Source organism: Plecotus auritus, assembly GCF_963455305.1.
Source record: "Plecotus auritus genome assembly, chromosome: 8".
NCBI lineage: Eukaryota > Metazoa > Chordata > Mammalia > Chiroptera > Vespertilionidae > Plecotus > Plecotus auritus.
The window spans coordinates 16,122,281-16,144,302 of NC_137782.1; the positions used below are offsets into that span (position 1 = coordinate 16,122,281).

General features: G+C 43.0%; 1 protein-coding gene across 1 annotated transcript in view; it reads right to left on the minus strand.

The window, feature by feature from the left end:
- Nucleotides 1-12,160: 12,160 nt before the first annotated feature.
- PIK3C3 (phosphatidylinositol 3-kinase catalytic subunit type 3) overlaps nucleotides 12,161-22,022 on the minus strand; it is a 77,099-nt gene continuing 67,237 nt past the window's right edge. The window contains exons 22-25 of the mRNA XM_080683799.1: nucleotides 18,220-18,388; nucleotides 15,604-15,694; nucleotides 14,398-14,523; nucleotides 12,161-13,256 (exon numbers count right to left, since the gene is read on the minus strand). Of these exons, the coding sequence (XP_080539925.1) occupies nucleotides 13,242-13,256; nucleotides 14,398-14,523; nucleotides 15,604-15,694; nucleotides 18,220-18,388 (401 nt within the window). The 3' untranslated portion in view covers nucleotides 12,161-13,241. The remainder of the gene's footprint in view (nucleotides 13,257-14,397; nucleotides 14,524-15,603; nucleotides 15,695-18,219; nucleotides 18,389-22,022) is intronic.

A 22,022-nucleotide genomic window follows, 5' to 3' on the forward strand; every position in this document is an offset into this window, starting at 1 on the left:
AAAAGCTCAAATACTGGGCCAGGGATGGACAGCAACAGGAAAAACGCTAGCCAGCATAAATATTCCCGAGAGACAGTAATGGAGATCTCTAACACTGGATCTTCTGTGAGGGCTGACGCTTTCTTCCAGGCAGCTACTGTTAGCAGCCGGAGGCTGGAGACAATCCAGACAGATGCAGTCCAGTTCTGTCCAATCCGATAAGCATTTAAGGAGGCTATCTCTGTTTTCATGGACAGATAAGAACTGGGGATAGAAATACACAAGACAGGGTCTGTCTCTAAAATAGTACTCTCTTTTTTTGTTAAATAAAAAGATATTAACTCACTTAAATCAATTACAAAAACTCTGTGAAAGGCAAGATGGATGTTGCAAAAGTAATAAGGGAAGGTCAGTGAAGTGTCACTTGAGCTAAACTTGAAGATGGCAGAAGATTTTCAATAACTTAAGTGTCATATGAGGAGAGAGATGAGTCCAAGATATATTAACTCTTTAATGAAGGAACCAGCAGGACGGCAAAGCCAATTTGAAGGACCTGAGAAATGGATAGATGTCAATGGTGGGGGCGGGGCAGGGGGAGATGGGGGGGGGGAACAAAGGAAATATTGCAAACTTAGATTGAAAACTGGGTAATGCCCAACAGAACAATAAAAACATAGCTTGGAGGTATCTTTTCTACACAATAAAAATAATTTGCAACATATAAATCTTCCACAATTTAGCACCCAATTTTAGAGAATCTGAGCCCTAATCAAATAATAAATAATAAGCCAAACAAAGTTACCTTCCTCCAGAGTGTGAGATGACCTGTGGGTGCACTGGCTATAAACTGTTCTAGGATGACCTTGAAAGGGATGAGGATTCTTTCTGCCTTAGTTCCAAGTTTTGAAAAACTTTCCTTAACAAAAGTAGAATACAAATAAGAAAGCAACAGTGGAAACAAGCATCATTATAACTGAAGGAAGAGCTGGGATGACAAGGTCATTACTCAACCCTCCACCCAAGTGCATTAGGAGAAAAATAATACTCTCGGCTTTGGATGGAGTAAGAGAAAATAAGATTCAGTTTCAATCTGAGAAATAGAGGCTGGAGTAGATAATCTTACAGGATTAGAAATATGTTGAGAATTATTTATTGCCATTTGCTAAAAAATCCTTGTGAATAGACTAATAATGGGATAGGCAACCATTTTTGAGAATTACTGACCCCACAGGAAAATAAATAAATAAATCAAGAGCTCCAAACAATAAAGAATTTATTTGTTGCTGCCTCCCTTAGAGAAATATGAAATGCTTAAAACTTGCTATTTTTAATTCAGAGTTAACTAATACATTGAATGCAACCAATGTGTACTGAAAATGTGTATTAACCTTCAATTTCATGTTTACAGAAGTTGGAATGGAAGAAAGTAAGGGGAAGGTGGGGAAAGGCAGAGAAATGAAAGAGAGAATATAAAGAAGAAACGAGTGAAAAATCAGACTAGGAATCAAAGAGCAAACAAAAAAAGAAAAGAAAAAAGGAGGCTAGGAGGAACAGGGAGGGGACAACTGAGATGGAATCAGATCAAGTCACAACCAGGAAGGTGCAAGAGACATCAGAGATGAGTTAAAAGAGCAAAGTGAGAAAGTATAGACAAAAACAGAGCGGTTCAGTAAAACTGGAAATAAAGGCATGTTGAGATTTCCATTCCCTTATTATTCACTTGCTCTGTGGGTTTCTTTGTGATGCTGTTAGAAGGAAGCAGTTATCAGCGCTTGACCTTTATCCAACATTCGTCAGCCAAACCCAGAGGGGAGAAATAGCTCTCTAATCCATAGGGGGTGTCACTTAGTCTGAATGAATGCAAGCTGGACCCAGATTCCCTGAGGTGAGAGGCTTTTGTTCCCAATGAAGCTTAGCAGCTAGGAAGAGGTGACCCATGTTCAAGGCCCACCCAGACTTCCACCCGATGGTGTGACCTAAGCGAGTCCCAAGCACTGGACACCGCCGGTGCGGTGTGGCAATAGTAACGTGTCCAATGGACTTCCAGGAGCTAATAGAGTTGAATGAAATGACAGATGAGAACACACTGCCAGGGGTTCGGCAGCCTTCCCAGCCCAGGTGTGGCACCCCTTGTCTGGATGGAGCAGGTGAGGGCCACACCCTCCAGGCCACACACACACATACACACACACACACACACACACACACACACACACACACACACACACAGAATGCTAAACCCCCTTTCGCTCTCCTGTTTCTCCCACTTCACCCTCAGCGCCCAACACAACAGACTCCGCCCTGGAGAGGTTAACACAAGTTAGAGAGCGGCTACTGGGCCGTTTTCTGCTTTTAATTTCTGTTTAATGATGTATTAGCCAGGGAGCTATCACATCACCTTAACAGCCTTTCCTGGACGATAAACTGTGCTTGGCGCCCACCTCAGCCCACAAACCCCACAATTAAGTGGTCGTTTGTCCTCGCGAGCCTGGCAGGAACAGGAGTCGAAGGCAGGCTTGCAGGAGCCCGGATTATTAAAGTCATAAATAACCTGGATGCCCCCACCCAGTCCCCCTTCTTATTTACTTCCTTTCTGTTGCTTTGGAGATGGGAAGATGGGGGACTTAATTGCTTGGAAAGAAAGTTCCCTACGGATTGCGTAGCACTCTCCTCCCAGAAACAACACAATAAACCTGGGAGGCTCAGGGGTTACAGCTCAATCAGGGCTCTGTTGCCTGGGGCTGGGCTTGGCGCTACCCTCACTCCGCACACGAAGATGCTCCAAGAAGATGCTCCACGAGGCAGAGAGCCACCTCTCGGGCCAAAGGGAGGCCCCAGGTTCTTATTTACCTTGTTCCATCCCCTGCATTCAGTTTTTAATAGTGTTTTCATTTTTAAAAATCATTTGGCAAGTATTATTTTAGGCATAGAAATCCCTAAATAGTAGCTTGTATTTAATATTCTTAAATATCATTGTTTTACTCAGATATTCTATCTCATATGATTACAAATTTTAAATTAGTATCACAAAATATACATGCATGGCTAAATAACAGTTTATCTAGCCAGAGCTCATCTCTCTAGAGCATTCTTACATCCAAAACATTATATAAAAGCATTACATAAATCACAGCAGTTTTCTGGAAAGGGGAAATTGATGTCACACACATATATATATATATATACATATACTGTATATATTTCACTTTACACACAATCCTCACAAATGCATGTACTTTCCCAGTCCTCAATCTAGAAAGTAATGATCCTTCCGACAGGCTCATTTTTAGGGACCACTCAGTCCCTTCCCTACTTCTCTTGTCCAAATTAAGCTTGTGAAATTCACATAACATAAAATGAAGGGAACATTTCCATGGCATTTGGCACATTCACAATGTTATGCAACTACCACCTCTATCTAGTTTCAAAACATTCTCATCACCCCAAAATGAAACCCCATACCCACTGCTCTTCCTCATCGCCCCTCCCCCCAGCTGCTGGCATCTAGTGATCTGCTGAATTTATGTATTTACCAATTCCATATCCTATCTAATAAAGAGGGAATATGCTAATTGACTGTCACACCCTCACAAAGATGGTGGCGCCCACAGCCAATAAGGAGGGAATATGCTAATTGACTGTCATGCCCTCAAAGATGGCAGTGCCCACAGCCACAAGATGGCGACGCCCAGTCCCCTCAGCCCCGCTGGGGCAGCAGGTGTGTGGCACGACCGGGCCTGCCCCCAGGCGGGTCCGGCTGCTCTGTGGCCTGCCTCCAGAGTCCCCCAGTCCCCTCAGCCCCCCAGCTGCCCAGGGCCAGCCCAAGACACAGCCAAGCCTTGGATGGCGGCTGTCCAGACGCTCAGGGCTGCCTGAGGCTCAGGTAACCATGGCCAGCCGATGCTTGTGCTGCCGGCAGTGGCAGCAGAAGAGGTGTGTTGGGGGCATCGCCTTCCCCTGATCGCTGGGTTGCCTCCTGCCCCTGAGGGCTCCCAGACTGTGAGAGGGGGCAGGCTAGGCTGAGAGACCCCCGCTCCAGTGCATGAATTTTCATGCACTGGGCCTCTAGTGTAAATATAATTATTAATTTAACCAAGTCTCACAACATAATATCAAACATGTCAAGGATACAAGTGAAAACCACTCTTCATACCAAGAACCAGGACAACTCCTGAATGATAAAAGACAACCAACAGGTACCAACAGTGAGGTGCCTCACATATGGGAATTATCTGACATGGATTTTAAAGCAGGCATCATAAAATGTCTTCATTTAGCAATTATGAACACTCTTGAAACAACTGAAAATTAGAAAATCTCCTTGTTTTTGTAAGCCCGTATTTTGTCTAGGATGTTAAAGTTCTTTCTTAATACCTATCTCTATTTTGAATCATGTAAATCAAAGTTTTACAAAAGGTCCAATCTTCAGAAAGTTACTTTGTAAAATGTTGCCTCTAACATGTGTGTTAAGATTTGCACCATGATACTAACGACGCTAAATTATGGTTGAGCAGAGAGAAGTTAAAAAGACTCTAGGCCATACAATAAGGCTTTCTTCTTTTAGTTATTTAGAGGGAAAAACTTTCAGGCTTCTAAATTAGAAAACCAGCTCTGTAAGACAGTAGGCAGGACCCCAAACCCCTAGCTTAGTGGGCAGTGCCATCTAGTGGCAGCACTTTGTTTTTGTTTCTGGGTTTCTGGTTTCAGTTGTTACTAGCATTACTGGATGGCTTCAGAAAATCACTTAACTCAGCATCAGCAGTCTCCCGCATAAAATTGGGCATTACAGTGCTGGTACCTTCTCAGCTCTTGAGGAAAAAAAAAAGTGTGTGTGTATATATATATATATATATATATATATATATATATATATATATATATATATATATAAAATGAAGTAATGCAGAGTCTCGGGGTCTTTATTATTAGTCCATAGTTTCGCTGGAAAGATGGAAGTTTATTTTTGCTTTGATGCTAACAGAAAGCAGAATCCTCAAGATCCTGTGAATTTAGATAAGCTTGGCTGAAAACTATTGGTTTTCTATCCTGCTAGAACTGTGGCATATGTTAACCTATTTAGTGCTTCTGAAAATGTATGAAGTGACTGCCCAGGACCTTTCTATGGTCTGTGGCCCACACAAGCCAATTACAAAGGAAAATTATGGGCCCTACTCAGATGCCATCACTGGTAAATCTTGGAGGAGTCCATGGAGGGGACGCCATCCTCAGTAAAAAGACAGACAAAAGCAGACTTGGGCTTCTCCCTGGCTTGGCAACAAGGTCCCGCCCAGGACTCCACAGGGATTGCAGTGCCCTGTCTGAGGCCCACTAATTGCCTTTTCTAGCCTCTGGGTCTTCTGTTTCTCACTCTCATTCATATTCAAGACCATGATCTGAAACCTTGAACAGATATGCAAAGTGTTTCTTAAATGCTGACAATTGAAATAGAAATGTTCCTCCCTTGTGCTATTATTTTATAGCTTTCCCCAAGCACCCTTTGTATAAATAGTAACTTAAATGGTGACTATAAAATGTGCAGAGAATTTTTTTCCCCACCTTTCCTGCCCCGGCTTCTCAATTGCATGTCCCACGGATAGCCAAGGATAGCCAATCCTCCCCTCTCTGAGAGTATATGAGGAAGAACTGCATCCAAGATACACTTTTCTTTTTTTAGTGAGGGTATAAAGAACCTGAAGGCCTTTCAGTACAACCCCTGCCACTAACTGCCCATGTGACCCTGGTTCAGTGGCCTTCACACTTCACTGTAGCATGGAATTAACTAGCTAACTCATGAAAAGCATGAGCAGAGCCTGGTACATGGTCAGTCCTCAATAACAAATACTTGAACAATGACAAGCTGGCTGACCAACTTGTTAGCTTGCAAGGAAAAAATTCGCAGACATCCATGCTTCTGACACCATTGTAATAAGCTGGTTATTTCACAGGAAAGGAGTGAAAGACCAAATAATATAGGCATGCCATTTACACAGCTTTGCCAAAAAGCTTCCAAAAACACAAGTTCCTCCCTCTCTATTCTGGCTCCAGGGCACCTGGCTCTTGTGGCCCCTCCTGCAGGGCGCTGTGCTCTCCTGTGCCCACATGGCACACGGCCACGTGGGCTTTGCACGTGGACTGATGGGCTTTAATCTGGCCTGAATGCTGAACCACACCCACCTACAACATGGAAGGGAAACGCTGGACACTGGTCTTATTTCTGACATTGCTGAACTCCCAGCTGCCCCTATCCAGGACTGGCTTAAGGGGCAGGGGACTTGGGAACCCAAGAAGCGTAACTTCAGCAAATAAAGCCTTCTTCCACATTCCATCCTCCCTTGCAAGTCGTAAAAAATTCATTTTCTGAAGATAATGCAAGAGCCTCAAGCCCACTTGTGTCTGGGAAGTCTGGCCCATTAAGTCCTCCAGCATAACTTTGTTTTCTAATCCCCAAAATGCACCCTCTGGATGGACGTTATTAGGCAGCCAAGGTGAGAACTCAATGAAAGGATTCAATTAGCTATTTCATAATAGAAAACTTTGCTTATTTAAATTAGACCAGTTTTCTTTTTTTAACCCCAAACCAACTTGTGTGTAAACACTTGTATGTATGTATGAATAGCCTGAACTGTCCTCTTATTTGAGCCTTTCTTGCCCCCAGGAAGGAGAAAGCAAGTGTGAGGTGTTGATAATCAGCAATATCAAGTGTTGGTTATTCACTATAAGCCAGGAACATTGTGTGCACATCTCAAAGTCTCACAATTCTTCAGTGCTTTTCTATTTTACAGATTGTGAAACTGGGTTGAATACCTTGCAAATCACACAGCCAGCGTGCTGCAGAGCTGGGTTGGAACTGAATTTTCCTGACTACGAGTGGGTTCTGCTCTACATTCTTCCTCAAGAAGAGGTATAGCAGAGCTCATCCACAAGGGTCTGAGTGCTTCTCCACCAAAATTTTCTCTCCCTCTTCTTCTATCCTCTGCCCGAAACTCCATCATTGGAGAAGATAGTGCTGTATCAGGGGGGAAAGAAATTCAAGTGAGATAAATGAACTCTCAATCTCAGGACTGAGGCTTACTGTGGCTTTAAATCCCATACATACCTCACTGAATATCACTTTTATCACCTGTGAAATATACATAATAAAACTGGTCCTTCTGATCAAATAGGGCTTTTGTAGTTTAGAATGAAAAATCAAAATGAGGTTATATACGCAAAAGCACTTTTTCAGCCAGGTTTGCTTTTATTGTAGAAATTCTTAAGGAACTCCATTTCTTTAAATCTTATATTCTTAAGTCTTAAAAAATGTCCATTTAAAACTCAATAGGGGAAGGTGCATTTTACATGATAACCAGATGACAGCAGAGCACAGAGGATTAGGATACAGTGTAGTCCTGTAACCTGGAGGTAACAAAAGAGAGAGAGATGGGAGGGCTCCTATTTCACTAACTACCTATACCCAACATTGACCCCAAAAGGTCACACATCTCAAGTGCAAGCAAAACCTAGGACTGGCATGAAAAATACCCCCTGAGCTTTTCATCTTCATTTCAAATATTGATTTATTTTCCAAATAGAAGCTGGAACACCAAATCAACTAAGAGCACCCATCTGATAAAAGATATGCAAATATGTTTATAAATATTACAGTATCATCTATAATGTTGACAGGCCAGATAAAGGCACCAACCTTCAGCTAAAACTAAATTCTAAATACAGGATGAAGATAGAGTTTTTACACACATGCACTCAATCTATTTTATTTTCAGCTCCACAGATGGTTACAAATTGCATTTATTATTCATAGACTCCCCAACCCCCATCCACCTTCAGGTACAAACCAGACTCCAATATTGAAGGAACCTCCAATATTTGAAATTTAAAAACCATTATCAGAATTATCAAAAAGTATTCTGGATGTGTTCATTAACAACAACAGCAAAGAAATGCAAACAAATCCTATATAATAAAAGCCTAATATGCAAATTGTCCCCTTCACCGGGGGTTTGACCCCTCGCTATGATGTGCGCTGACCACCAGGGGGAGGCGCGGGACATGTCAGGAGTCAGCATGGCAGGGCTGGCAGTGAGCGGCAGTGGAGGCCCTGCTGGCTCCGATGGCCCCAATGAGAGCTGGACTGTGGCGGGATGGTGGAGCAGGTGAGCGGGTGGCACCAGGCCGAGGTGGGTGTGAGTGGGAGCCCGATCAACCCGCCAATCACCCCACAGATGGTGACAAGCAGCAGTGGTGGGGGGCGGGGCTGCCACCCAGCTCCCAGGCGTTAAGGCAGCCAGGTGGGGGCCTGGACCAGACTGATCACCCCGCAGACTGCAACCAGGCCCCAGGCTGCAACGGGGAACTGGGGGTGGGTGGCAGCGACCAACCTTCCAGGGCACCTGGGCAGGGGGCTGTCACCTCTCACTGGTTACCTGGGGGCAGTGGTGATGGGGATGGAGGTGCGGTGAGAATGCAGGGTGTCCGCCAAGCTTGCTCTCACTGCCCCTGCTACCCTCTCCAGGGATACCAGGGCTCGCGCGCTGGGGAAGCCCCCATACTCAGGTGCCAGGTGCCTGCGAGGAACCCGCCCCTCACCCATGCATCCTCTTCCAGGTGAGCCGGGCTGCAGCCACTGGGACCGCAGGGGCCGGGCAGGCTCCCCGTGGGTTTGTGCAGGAGCAGGTCTGCGAGGCTGGCCGGGAGAGCGCGCACTGCCCGCCTGGTTTCAGTGCGGTGCCGCTAGGCGGCCCAGAGGCCCACGCTGTGCCTCGGCCCACAACATCCAGCTGCGCTCACCGCATCTCTGCGTGAGGACTCGGGTGCCGTGACTCAGATGAGGTGGGCGCGCAGGGACCTGGGGGCCCAGGTGCTGCCCAGGGGCCAGAGGTCAGCTTGGACCTGCCCTTCCACGCTAGACGCTCGTGTTTTGATCGCCGGCCAGGCCTAGAGACTGCACTTGTGTACACATTTCATGCACCAGGCCTCTAGTTTAAAATAACAAAAACCTGGTTAAATATTTGCCAAGCAAGAGTCTATCCCTGTAGCAGCAGCCCAGGGAGACCTCCTGCTTTCTCCAAGTGCTCATCCACCATTCATTTTTGTCTCCTTAATAAATGAGATGTAGAATCCCTGAAGGCAGTGGGAGGGCCCAGGCAGGGAAGGCAGGATGCCTGCACAAAGGTGGCCTACGATTGATCTGACAAGTGACTGTCCGGGCAGGTCTCCCTTGGACGGGCCAGCCCTGAGCGAGAAGTCCCTGGGAGATGATGGATGGTTTTGCACTGACTTTCTGAAAGGAAGGTGCCTGTGGAGAGAGGTCCCAATTTGCAGTTCTTTTGTTCTTTTGTTTTTGTGAGCACTGACCTCTAGGTCCCTCCTGTCTCCTTCCTTCTCTCCTCCCCCACATAATTCTATAATGCCTAGAGAGAATCAGAATAAAAATAAAGAATAATCAGGGTCAAAAGACCAGAGGGCCCAGCTCTGATCTCTCTTGTGTGGCTGATGAGGCCTTAGGCTCCAGCATATCTGACAAGACGTCGATGGAATCAATGAGGCTAAATGAAAACGTGCAGAACATCCATGTTTTACACGCAGCCATTGGGAGAGAGGAGGCCCAGCCAGCAGGGTCTGGAGGAGCATGTAAAGGAGGAACTGGCCTACGAGGCTCTGGGACAGGAAGCCAGCAGGAGCCGAGGGAAACCCAGGCATGAAATGAGTAGAAAGAACACTCAAACCAGGTAAACACTGAACACAGGGCTTCTTTGTTTAGGTTGGAGGGGTCCTTTTATGTGATTGTCAAGAATGCTCATTTTATAAAAGTTGGAAAACACAGGAACCCTAAAACACAGTAGGACTTTTGCTGAATGGGTGAACGCATGTAGGTGAGTCCCACATTTAGTGACACGGGTTGAGGCCTCACTGCCAGGCTTTACCTGGGCTGGGTATGCACACTCTACACCTTTCAATAGCCTAAGACACCACACAATAGCAACTCAGTGCCTGACCTGGGCACACTCAACTGCTGACAGGCAGACATGACTGCCCTAGGCTAATGGGTTGGCATGTTCATTCCTACTGGGCTTCCGTAAGTCACTTAGACACTGTTTAAGGCATAAACCAGGATTTAAAAATTTTGCCTAGTTCACTGAACAGAAGATTAATTACTGTATAAGGCTTCAATGCTTCTTTAATCCAGCGAATGCATAATTTGAATATTTCTGACAATTCAGTATTTCGTCTTCATGAAGCCTTGCTCAACGAAATTTCAATAATGCTGTTTTTAATTAGCTACTTCCTGTCCAGTTAATAAAGCTAAAGTACTTAAGTCGCCCACTACAGTCCCAAGTCACCTGTTCAAGATCGATGTTCTTTGTTCCTCCCACCTCCACCTCCAACCCTCTGCCTCAAGCCCACAGAACCAGAGGGTTCATCTGAGTGGCACTGTAATTACGATAATAGCTGATACTTACATGGCAATTACGACGTGCCAGGATCTGTTATAAGTGCTTTACGTGCATTAACTCATTTAACCTTCACACGACACTATGAGGTAGGGACTATTATTATCCTCATTTTACGTGTTTAGTGGGTCTCTGGAGTGGCTTGCTCAGGGGAACTACAAAGGAAAAGGGGAGAAAAGGATTGGAGGAATGAAGAGATTCTGAGACCAGCTGTGTTTCTCAGTCAGCTTCTCCTGTGGTCCGGCTTCTCCTAACCCAGACCTAGAACTAGGTTTTAAGGAGATGAAACGACAGGTAAAGTCTGTCTGGGTCCTGTGCATAAGGAGAGTTCTCAGGGGACTGGTGTCTCGCTCCAGTCTAGGAAACTTGCAGGACAAGAGGTAGTTAGTGTATGACTTTGGAGGAAGAGTAAGACAGAGTCACTGCTTTGGTGGGACAAAAAATGCTTAAGAATTTTTCATGGACTAGAGGTAGCCAACACAGGAGAGAGAGCTGGGCTAGAACTACGTAAAATCCCATGCAAGAAAACTGCCAGGGAGGATGGAGGGCAAGCTCCATCCTCTCTCTTGCCTTTTTCTTGCTTTACATACTTAAATCATTTTTGTTGCCTACAAGCTTTTAACATCTCTATTCTTGTTTTAGTCCTATTTCTATTGGCATCTCCTCCAAAATTTTCTCAAAACAACCCTGTTGAAAGTGAACTATTCTTTTCCTTCCAAAACAAAGTCACAAAGTGTTTTTGAAACAAACTGCCAAAGAGAAGGACTGAGGGCAAGGCAGCTGACCAGAGCAAGTCACTGGTCACTGGTAGTCCCTAAGGGAGCCTCTAAAAGCCCACCCAAGCATGCACGCTCCAGAAACAGCCTCAAACACTTAGTGGACCAGAACATTACAGCTATGTCAGGGCAGCACTTTTCAGGTAATGACTTTCCAGGCCCCTTACTCTCCTCCTTTCTCGTCTCCCAAGGTTTGAAGGGTCAGAAACGATATTAGCCAGGCAGTAAGGGAGAGGTCTACAGGAGAGAAGGTGGATGGATGGTGATCCAGAACTCATCTTCCCATCTAAAACAAAACTCTCTGATTGTCTCAGAGATGGCATGCCTTCTCACCGGGGAGGTTTCACTCCGTTAATTACAGACCCCTTTGCAGTATTATTCTTCCTTCTTTTGACTCATCACCATCATCTTATGGCTCTCTTACTGTGTATGTTAAAAAAAAAAAATCATCACTTTACCCAACATCCTCTTTCCTCTGTCCCCTCACTTATCTCCTCTACAGGAGATGCAAATTTAACAAAAACGCTCCTCTTTACTAAATGCCAATTAAAAAGCTATAACTTAAGAATTACAAGAATTCAGAAGGTTGGAGAGGTCACTTTCAACAGGGTTGTTTTGAGAAAATTTTGGAGGAGATGCCAATAGAAATAGGACTAAAACAAGAATAGAGATAAGTTAAAAGCTTGTAGGCAACAAAAATAATTTAAATATGTAAAGCAAGAAAAAGGCAAGAGAGAGGATGGAGCTTGCCTATTAGTTTGGGCATAAACTGTCATATGAAGCTATGCCAAGGATTTTTCATCTTTACCATGTCTCTAATCTGCACATGTACTTTATAGAAAGCACAGACCATAGTGCTTCAAAGGAAGCATGTAACTAGGATGTCTCCTAATTACATGCTTCCTTTCTAACTGGTAACCCCACTCTAGAGATAAACTCACAGATGAGAATTTAGGGACAAATAAACATTATAATTAATGGCATCCTCTGTAATGGTGTCTTAAGTAAACCTTCTTAATCTCCTCTGTCATTTGATATTTAATATTTATTTAGCACCAAGAGAATGAACTAATTCTTTTCCTTCCAAAACGAAGTCACATGACTATGCACATGTTAATTTGCAAGGATTATTACTGCATTGTTCTTCTCATTTTTTGATTATTCCTTTTTCTCAAAGTTGCATGAGGCAAAAAAAGCAGGATGGATTAGTGGGACTTTGAACTGTAAAAGAATGAGCTATAATATGTAAATCTTTAAGTATTGTGAATTAGGCAAAAACAAATACTGTGGACAGAAGGGAAGAAGGGAGAGATAGACAAAACAAAATAAAAAAACTTCTAAACTGAGATAATTAATCCAAATTCATATAACTGCTCTCCTGATGTGATGATGGAAAAAAGGACATTTCAAACTCAAAGACTATAGTGTTTTACAATCCTATATAATAAAAGGCTAATATGCAAATTGACAGAAGGGTGGAACAACCAGTCACTATGACACGCACTGACCACCAGGGGGCAGACGCTCAACGCAGGAGCTGCCCCCTGGTGGTCAGTGCACTCCCACAGGGGGAGTGCCACTCAGCTGGCTCATGGCTGGTGAGCACAGCGGCAGTGGCAAGAGCCTCTCCTACCTCTGCTGCAGGCAGGCAGTAAGGAGCAAGGGGTCCCAGACTGCGAGAAGGCACAGGCTGGGCTGAGGGACCCCTATCCCCACCCAGTGGACGAATGTCGTGCACCGGGCCTCTAGTTACAGAGCATAAAATTCCTCCCAAACTCTCATATATATGTACATGAGCCTAGAATTAGCTTCTCACGTCCTATGTTATTAACAATGTGTACATTTGAAAATAAATATATACAATATTTTAAAACAAAAAGCTTCAAGAACATATTTAAGCACTGACATCCAAGGGATTCAGACACCATGTAACATTTAGGATATACAGTATCTGGAAGATTAAACATTCTTGCTTGCTTGTTACTTTGAAGTCTTCATTATACACGGGTTGCTTCTTGGGGGACCAAATACAGTTTCATTTTCTCCAGTACTATAAAAATTAACAACATAAAGAAACAAAGAGAAAATAATTAGCTTCAATGTTCACAGAGAAAGATAAACAATAGTTATAGATTTGTAAGATGCTTAGAAAGAGATAAACACATTCTTTTTTTACAGAAAAAAACAAACCCTTAGCTTACTCTAGTCCTTTAAAAACACAGTCTTCTGTAGCATGGAGAAAAAGGACACCGCCTCCTCGTCCGACAGGTTCAGTGATTGGGGGTCGACCAGGAGGTCATGGTTCGATTCCTGGTCAGGGCACATGTGGGCTCAATCCCCCCTGGGGTGGGAGGGGTCATGCAGGAGGCAGCCTATCAATGATTTTCTCTCATCATTGATGTTTCTCTCTCTCTCTGTCTCCCTTCATCTCAGAAATTAATGAAAAGGAAAATTAAAGAAATGATTAAAGACCCGAAATAGGCTTTGATGACACAGTGGACACTGGGTGATGGGGAAATCCAAGCAGACAGGCTTTGAGCTTGGAAAATTAGAAGTATTAGTAACTGTGTTAAGAAGTCAGGAAGGAGTTCACAGGAGAGGCATGTGAGGGTGGAGAGGAAAGAGGCCTAATTTTTCTGTTTGTTAACCAGTTTCCTAATCATCATTATGAAATCCATAATTAAAACGGGTTTTAAATCTGAGTCTATCAGCATCAGCTAATATGGAAAGGTCTTCCTCATCAGACATTTGTATGAAAGATGTTGCTAACAGCAAGTCTATGGATACACCTTTTCAGTGTGTGGTATGCATTGTTTTTCTCAGCCTCGAAATCCTTCCCTAAAACTTAACCATTCACCAAAACTTAACAAGTGTTAAGTCTCAGTTGCCATGGCCTCCACTAAACCCAAAATCATTTGCAAGAAGGGCTTATAATCATCACTGACCACAAAGGAAGAAGACACCCATGTTGACATTCCACTACAGAATGAAATAAAATGTAAGTGGGATGTTTGAGAGTTAACTGTGCATGAAACATGTTCACGTCAGCTGGCCGGTGAGATATCCAAAAAGGCTTGACCCCCCAAAACATCCCAGAAGAGACAGGAGCTAGCATGAGGAGTGTGGCTCCAGGAGGACTCTGGGCAGCAGGCGGAGAAGCGGGAGAAGCACGCTTCCCTCAGGGAACTGACCTGGGCAAACTTGTGAATCTGCTCCACCACTGCAGCAAACAGGGCGTGGACACTCTCGTCAATCAGACTCTGCATGTAATGCACCGCCTCCTCGTCCGACAGGTCCAGGCGGAATTTATCCTGCACCTACAAGGCCATAGTCTGTTAGTCTTCTGAACAAAGAGGACCAGGCATATTTCAGAGATACAGAATTAAACAGATGTAGACAATACAATGCAGTATTAGCTATTTCTATGCCAAAGGAATAATTTGTGACTTATAAGGAGTTCTGAAAACTGTTCATTTGAGTGTGGAAGTTGACTGTTTTTGCTATATGCTCTTTTAAAAAATGTTTTTATTGATTGATTGGTTTTAGAAAGAGAGGAAGAAAGGACCAGTGATGTCAGAACTCAGGGCTTTTGGTGCCATTTACTATTTTCCACCACCAGAGAATTCCATCACTGACACTGCTAGTGCCCTTTAGAAAGTTTATAATTCAAGTTAAAAAAGCTATACTATCTTTCTTTGAAGTTGAATACTGATAATCATACTGATATTTAAGATCATCTTGTGTTATTTTTGGGTAAATAAAGTGCTTTACATACATACCCCTCCCTCTCCATGAATAAAGAGTCAGAAATTGATTTGAATAAAAATCTTCAAATCCACTACCCTTCCTTCCATCTCTTGCTGAAACTCACAGTAAGAGAGCTTGGAATAACTGCTCATCTGCATGATGGCTTTCCTGTGTTCTTCTCTTTGCAGGCTGAGTGAAAAAGCAGGTCTCTGCTCTCCTGTTATAGTAGAAACCCCTGTGACCATAGGTATGGGTGGGAAGGACAAAGAATGGTTGATTTCTCCTATATGCTATTGGAATATTTTGCTTCTGAGACTAGCATGCTCAGCCTGGGAGTCCCAGGAACCAGGTATACTATTAGGATATTAAAGAAGAGCTAAACTTTTTATGACAGAGAGTAAGGGCTGCGGTAGAAAGCTTTCTCTCCAAATAAAGTGACCTATTCTTATGACTGTGAGGGGGCAGAGCAGGGAGAGGGCAGAGCTGAGAGGCTGCTGTGTTCTGGAATATGCAGAAAATTATCCACAAGGTTTCTATCTTAAAATTCGTTACTTAAGAATCCAGGGGCCAAGAAAACAAGGGGAAATGGGTTGTTAAATCTTTCATATATGAAAAGTAGACTGCGATGTGCGAGGATGTATAGAAATTACCTTTTTCACAGTTTTATCTGGTTCAAGAGCAATATCTGGAATGTTTGCATCCACCATCAAGGAAAATAAGTTCAAAATTAGATTAGAATACCTAAGGGTGATTGGGGAAAAAATAGCAATTCGTTAGAATTTTGCAGTTCTTCTCATATAAAAAACACTCCTAGAAATAGTGGTACCTGGATCTCTATAACAATTACTGTTACCCCGAAGGAAAACGGAATGTGAGACTATTCACCAGCTGTCTCAGTGAAAAGCAAGCCTCGAAAAAATATCTTATTCTGGGGTCTTGATATAATACCATTTCCAGGTCCTACACTATGGAACAAACTTTTGGAGTAATCACCTAATAATGACTTTCTTTTTCTTCAGTTTTTAGGAAGGACATTCTTTTTAATGGGGTGAAGAGAATCCATTTTATACCTAATTAGCATTTGGCTAAGCAATGAAGATCTGCCTTTGCTAATAGATGACAAGGACCTGCCATTCTAAGACCACCTCAGTGCCAGGGGTAAATGCATGAAAGGGAAACACTGCCATCCCACTAACCATTCAGAAGTACCCTCGAGGGACACGAATCACCACTTTAGAAACCACAGTGACTGGGCTAAATAGAAGCAATGCTAAATGAAGGAGAAAACAGCTAGTACTCTACAGTATTAAAAATGGGCAAGGTACTAAAATATCATCATCTTTGGATTATGCTGACCCCGAAAGGAACTACAGGTTTATCCTCACCAATCCTCAAACTTGCACCTTACTCCAAACAAAGAGAAGGAGTGCTACTATTCTACATCCAGAGGTGGAGCCCGGGGGACAGGGCAAATGAGTGCACAGAGGCTCAATCCACCTCCTGCCCCAGACCCCCTCCTGGAACAGCCATGCTCTCAGTGGCCCCTCAGCACTCTAGTGATGAAAGGAGGTTCAGATTAGACTTCGGAGGTGGGTGTGAGTAAGACAGCTTTGGTTTCAGGTGATACAGGTGTCTAGCTGGTCTCAGGAGAAGGGCCAACACAGGTTCCCTGCACTGTCCTTTCTAGGGCATGGAGGCCAGGAAGCAGGAGGTGCAGAATCCTCATTTCAGCCATCTGCCTATCCATAGTGTGAAAAAGCTCAACCTGTGACATAAAAACCATTTACTACTGGAACTGTAATGATAATGGAACTAAAGACAAAAATGACTATACACATAAATCTCAAATTACCCAATATAAATATTTTATATTGCTCATGAAAGCCAAAAGGGACTATAATGAAACCTTCTACCTTGATATAATCCTCTCATAAAATTAGGCCCTAACTCACTGATTCTCTTTGGGAAAAAAAAAAGTATGATGATATCAAAACAGTTTTAACTTAGCTTGAAGTTACTGGTTTCCTTGTGGAAACTGATAAAAAGCATATCACAGAGGTCATTTTACTTATACTCAAATAGTTTTATTCATTCAACCAACAAATATTTACCAAACACTCACTCTATGCAATGCTTAGACACTAAGAACATAGTGGTGAACTGAACAATCAAGGCCCCTACATTCACGAAGCTCACATTCTGGAGGAGGTTGGGAGCTCATACAATAAACTGTTTAAGAAAATAATGTCATACCTGGGTGACTGATACAAGATTTAAAAAATAAAGTAAAATAGGAAACAGTCAGAGATTGATGGGGTGGGAAGTCACCTTAAGGAAGTATGATTTTATTCTAAATGCACTAAAAAGCCACTGAGTTTAAAGAGTGAAACAGCACACTCAGATTTGCATTTCTGAAAGCTCACATTGGCCACCTTGTGGGGAATAACAATGGAGGCAGGGGAATTTTCACAGACTCCAGGGGGAAGAGAAACAATATGGAAGTGATCGAGCTATATTCTGGGGATGGAGTGAATGACACCCATGTGGAGGTGGGGAGAGAGAACAGGGACTGAATCTCACCAAGGATTTAGCCTAAGAAATGGGAAGGTGTGGTAACCCATCAAAATAATAATGAATGAAGAACAGGATTTAGGGCAGGGAATCAGGAATTCCATTTTAAACATACCGAGTCTGAGATGCCTACTAAATTCACAGCAAGGATATCAAGTAGGCAGTTAGGTATATCTCAGAGGAGTTATCAGGGCTGATGGGATTAGATTGATGTCATCAGCATTTGGATCCTATTTAAAGTTACAAGGCTGGATTAAATGCTTACGGAGAGAGTTAAGGGAAAAAGATCAGAACCCATAGACTGATAATGAAAACTGTAGACATTCATTGTGTAGAGATAGACAGAAGAGGACAGGAACCAGCAAAGAAGAAGTGACCAGTAAGGAACAAAGAAAACAGGAGAGAGGGCAACACCAAATATAAGAAAGGTTTTTAGAAACAGAGACATGGTCAGCTATGCCAAAGATGCTAGAAACAAAAATGGCAATAGGCACACCTGTATATCACGATGAAATTAGTTTCAAAAGCCGAGTAAGACTAGTAGCCTTACTAGAGAAGGTGAAGGAAGAAAAGGAGGCAAGTAAGTGGAAACAGTGAAAACAGAACTTTCTCAACTAGATGTTTGAACAGCTCTATTTTTCTTGCTCTATGAAATGAATTTACCAAAATTCTCTCTGCCAAGCAAACCCACTTACCTTCGCAGGTGGAGGAAAGCCGTGTAGCACTGCTTCCGGAACTCCTGGTACTGCTCGCTTTGCGTGCCCCCCATGCCTTCCACCATCTCTTTATTCAGCTTCATTGGAGGAGGAAGAGGCTTCGGATCCCGACCCAAGATATATCCAAAGTCTATGTGGAAGAGTTTGCCTAGGTGTTGATAAGAAACACATGTGTTTCCACAATTACCTTAAGGAACTAGGAAGTGGATTATGTCATAGGTTCGGTAAAGCGGTTTCTCTCCATAAAGACTATCAGTTCATGACAAAGTCTATTAAATTGATGACCCTCTAATCCAGGGGTGGGCAAACTTTTTGACTCGAGGGCCACAATGGGTTCTTAAACTGGACCAGAGGGCCAAAACAAAAGCATGGATGGAGTGTTTGTTTGAACTAATATAAATTCAAAGTAAAGGAGCGGAGGGGAGAGCAAGAGAACCGGATAGAACAGCTGGATCCGGCCCCCGGGCAGTAGTTTGCCCACGGCTGCTCTAATCCCAGGCTTGGGAGTAGCCTTCAGAGCATATCTTAGTTCATTAAACTCACATTCATCCAGCTAAAATTATGCTTAAAATCATCCCACAGTAATATTAAAATTTTAAATCCTACTGTTAGATCTCCATAATCCAGTTAGCAAAGCCTGAACAACTTCTTTAAGATGTTAGTATAAATAAGTATCTTGTAGCAAGTTTCTCATGCTAACATTTAAGCGAGCTACCCTTCATATAGAAGAAGACCATTTCTTTTAAGTATTTCTAGGACGAAGCCACAATCCCCAGCCAAAAAAATCCCTTATATTTCACATTATACTGTTAGCTTCATCTGAAACATTTCCAACTAATGTGTCACTCATTACCTGCAGACTAAGAAACCAAGCACAGTGTTCATGTCGGCCAAGAGCTGAATACAGCTGCACTGCCCATGAAGACAAACCTGGAGCAGTCATGTAAACTCACAGTCCAGGTATGCAATAGGATCGTTCACTTGAGAGCAGCGGTCGCCAACCTTTCGGACCTCATGGATCACCAGTAGTCCGTGGACCACCTGTTGGCGACTGCTGCTTTAGAGAATGCTTCACCATAGAATTCATAAACATGTTATGATTTACAAGAAGTTGTATAAGGCAGGGATGCTACTATTTCTTTTCAAATATTTCAGCTAGGTGTATATTAAAATTATTTATTTACTTATTTTTCTTCTCCACACTAAACTGTTAAAGAACCATTAAGAGTCTTATAATAAAAAACCCTGTTTCATTTATTTTTGTTATTGTTCTAAAACCTGGGATAATGGAGATTCAATGTGGCTATTTTGCATTTATTTAATCAAAGTCAGCTCAATTTCACATTTACAGCTTAGACAACTTTCAATAACATTGTTGATGTGAGAAATTTTCTTCTAGAAATCTGCAAGTTCTTATAATGGGTTGTTTTGTTTTAAAATTTCTTGTCTTCGTTTCCATGAAGATCCTATATAATAAAAGCCTAATATGCAAATCGACCAAATGGTGGAATGACCGGTCACTATGACACACACTGACCACCAGGGGGCAGATGCTCAACACAGGAGCTGTCCCCGGGTGGTCAGTGTGCTCCCACAGGGGGAGTGCTGCTCAGCCAGAAGCCAGGCTCCGGTTGGTGAGCACAGCGATGGTGGCGGGAGCCTCTCCCGCCTCCGCTGTAGGCAGACATCCCTCTGAGGGGTCCCGGACTGTGAGAGGGAGCAGGCCAGACTGAGGGACCCCCCTCCCAGTGCACAAATGTCGTGCACTGGGCCTCTAGTCTATAATGAAAACAAAAAAGGCCGTCATGGCCGGGTAGCTCAGTTGGATGAAGCATTGTCCTGTACACTAAAAGGCTGCAGGATCGATTCCCAGTGAGGCAACCCATAGATGTTTCTCTCTCACATGATGTTTCTCTCTCTCCCTAAAATCAATAGAAACATATCCTTGGGTGAGGGTTAAAAAATAATAATAACGAAAGAGGCCAAATCTGGATCGTCTGGATGCTACCTTAGTAGTAGTACTTTAGTGTTATTTCAGTGTTCTTGACTGAGTTAGTATCCAACAGCAAGGCAACTTTAATTGTTGCAGGCTGATACTAACAGAAGCAGGATTAGTTCTACCTTGAAATTACACGGCAGCATCTTGAACAATGGAGGTTATGAAGTAGGTTCAAGTAGAGAAAAGCGGTATAAGAATATTCACATCGGATATATTAACAACACTCTGAACTCAAACTTCCACTATATTATCCGTGCCATCATCACACTGCAAGTGACAACTTCAATTTACTTTTGTCATATTAATGTTGCTAGATTAAATTTTCAAGTTTGTAACATGATTTAATTCATAAATCTGTTTTTAGTTATGTAAGAGAACATGTACAAGAAGTTAATACCAGGTTTTATGTGGTCCATATTTAAGATTATAAAATGCAGTATGTCAACACAGGGGGTTTCATTTCTGTTTAAAACAGTTTTGTGTATTACTCATGATTGAAAAACACATTTCAGAATTCCAAAATAGGCTCCAGAGGTCTCTAAACACAATGAAATCAAGTTTTTTTGTAAAATTCTGAGTTCATCAAATTCCCAAATGAAGTCCATGATTCCAAAAAAGATAAAAAACTAGTTTTAGAGTAAGATTTGATAATTGCAGTACTCCCTGGGAAAGCATCATCTCCTAATCTATCTCTAACTTTATTTTTATTTTTGACTCTATGACAGATGTCCCCATTTCCCCCCCCTTTGCCCACCTCCCAGGGGTGGGCAAACTTTTTGACTCGAGGGCCACAATGGGTTCTTAAACTGGACCGGAGGGCCGGAACAAAAGCATGGATGGAGTGTTTGTGTGAACTAATATAAATTCAAAGTAAAGGAGCGGAGGGGAGAGCAAGAGAACCCTCCGCTCTTTCAGCTCCGTGGGCCGGATAGAACAGCCGAACGGGCCGGAGCCGGCCCGCGGGCCGTAGTTTGCCCACGGCTGACTAGCCCACCTCTCCTTCCCTCTGGCCATCACCACTCTGTAGTCTGTGTCTATGGGTTATGCATGGACATTCTTTGGCTAATCCCTTTGCCTTCTTTCATCCAGTTTCCTCCCTCCTCTCTGACAGCTGTGAGTCTGTTCCCTGTATCCATGCCTCTGTTTTTATTTTGTGACAGCATGGATGGACCTGGAGATGATGACGCTACATGAAATAAGCCAGTCAAGAGAAAGACAAATACCATATGACCTCACCTACAAGTTGAACATGATGAACAAAATAAAAACAGAGGCATCTCCTAATCTCTTAAGGTTCAAGGGACTAGGCCAGTGGTCGGCAAACTCATTAGTCAACAGAGCGGCAAACCGCGGCTTGCGAGCTGCATGTGGCTCGCAAGCCGCGGTTTGCCGACCACTGGACTAGGCTATCTTGGAATTGTCTAAAATTCAGTGAAAAGTCCATGATCAACTTCTATTAAGGATTTTACTGCCTTCAACTAAATACAGAGTGGGGAAAAGGTGTGTTTACAGTTGTTCATATGGAAAATAATACATTGATTAATAAATCATAATATAAGAATAAACTCTGTATTTCATATACCCACAACTGCAAACCTACTTTTACCCCACCCACCCTGTATATAGCCTCTGTCCAACTAAGCAAAGCACTTCATTTTGTGCTTTATTCTCATTCTGGAGTTACCATTTATTTTCTGCTTTGTTAGACAAACACCATTCTTCCCTTATTCGTACAGGTATAGCTAAAATTTCCTTGGTTTATTTTTTAACTATGTAAGTGATG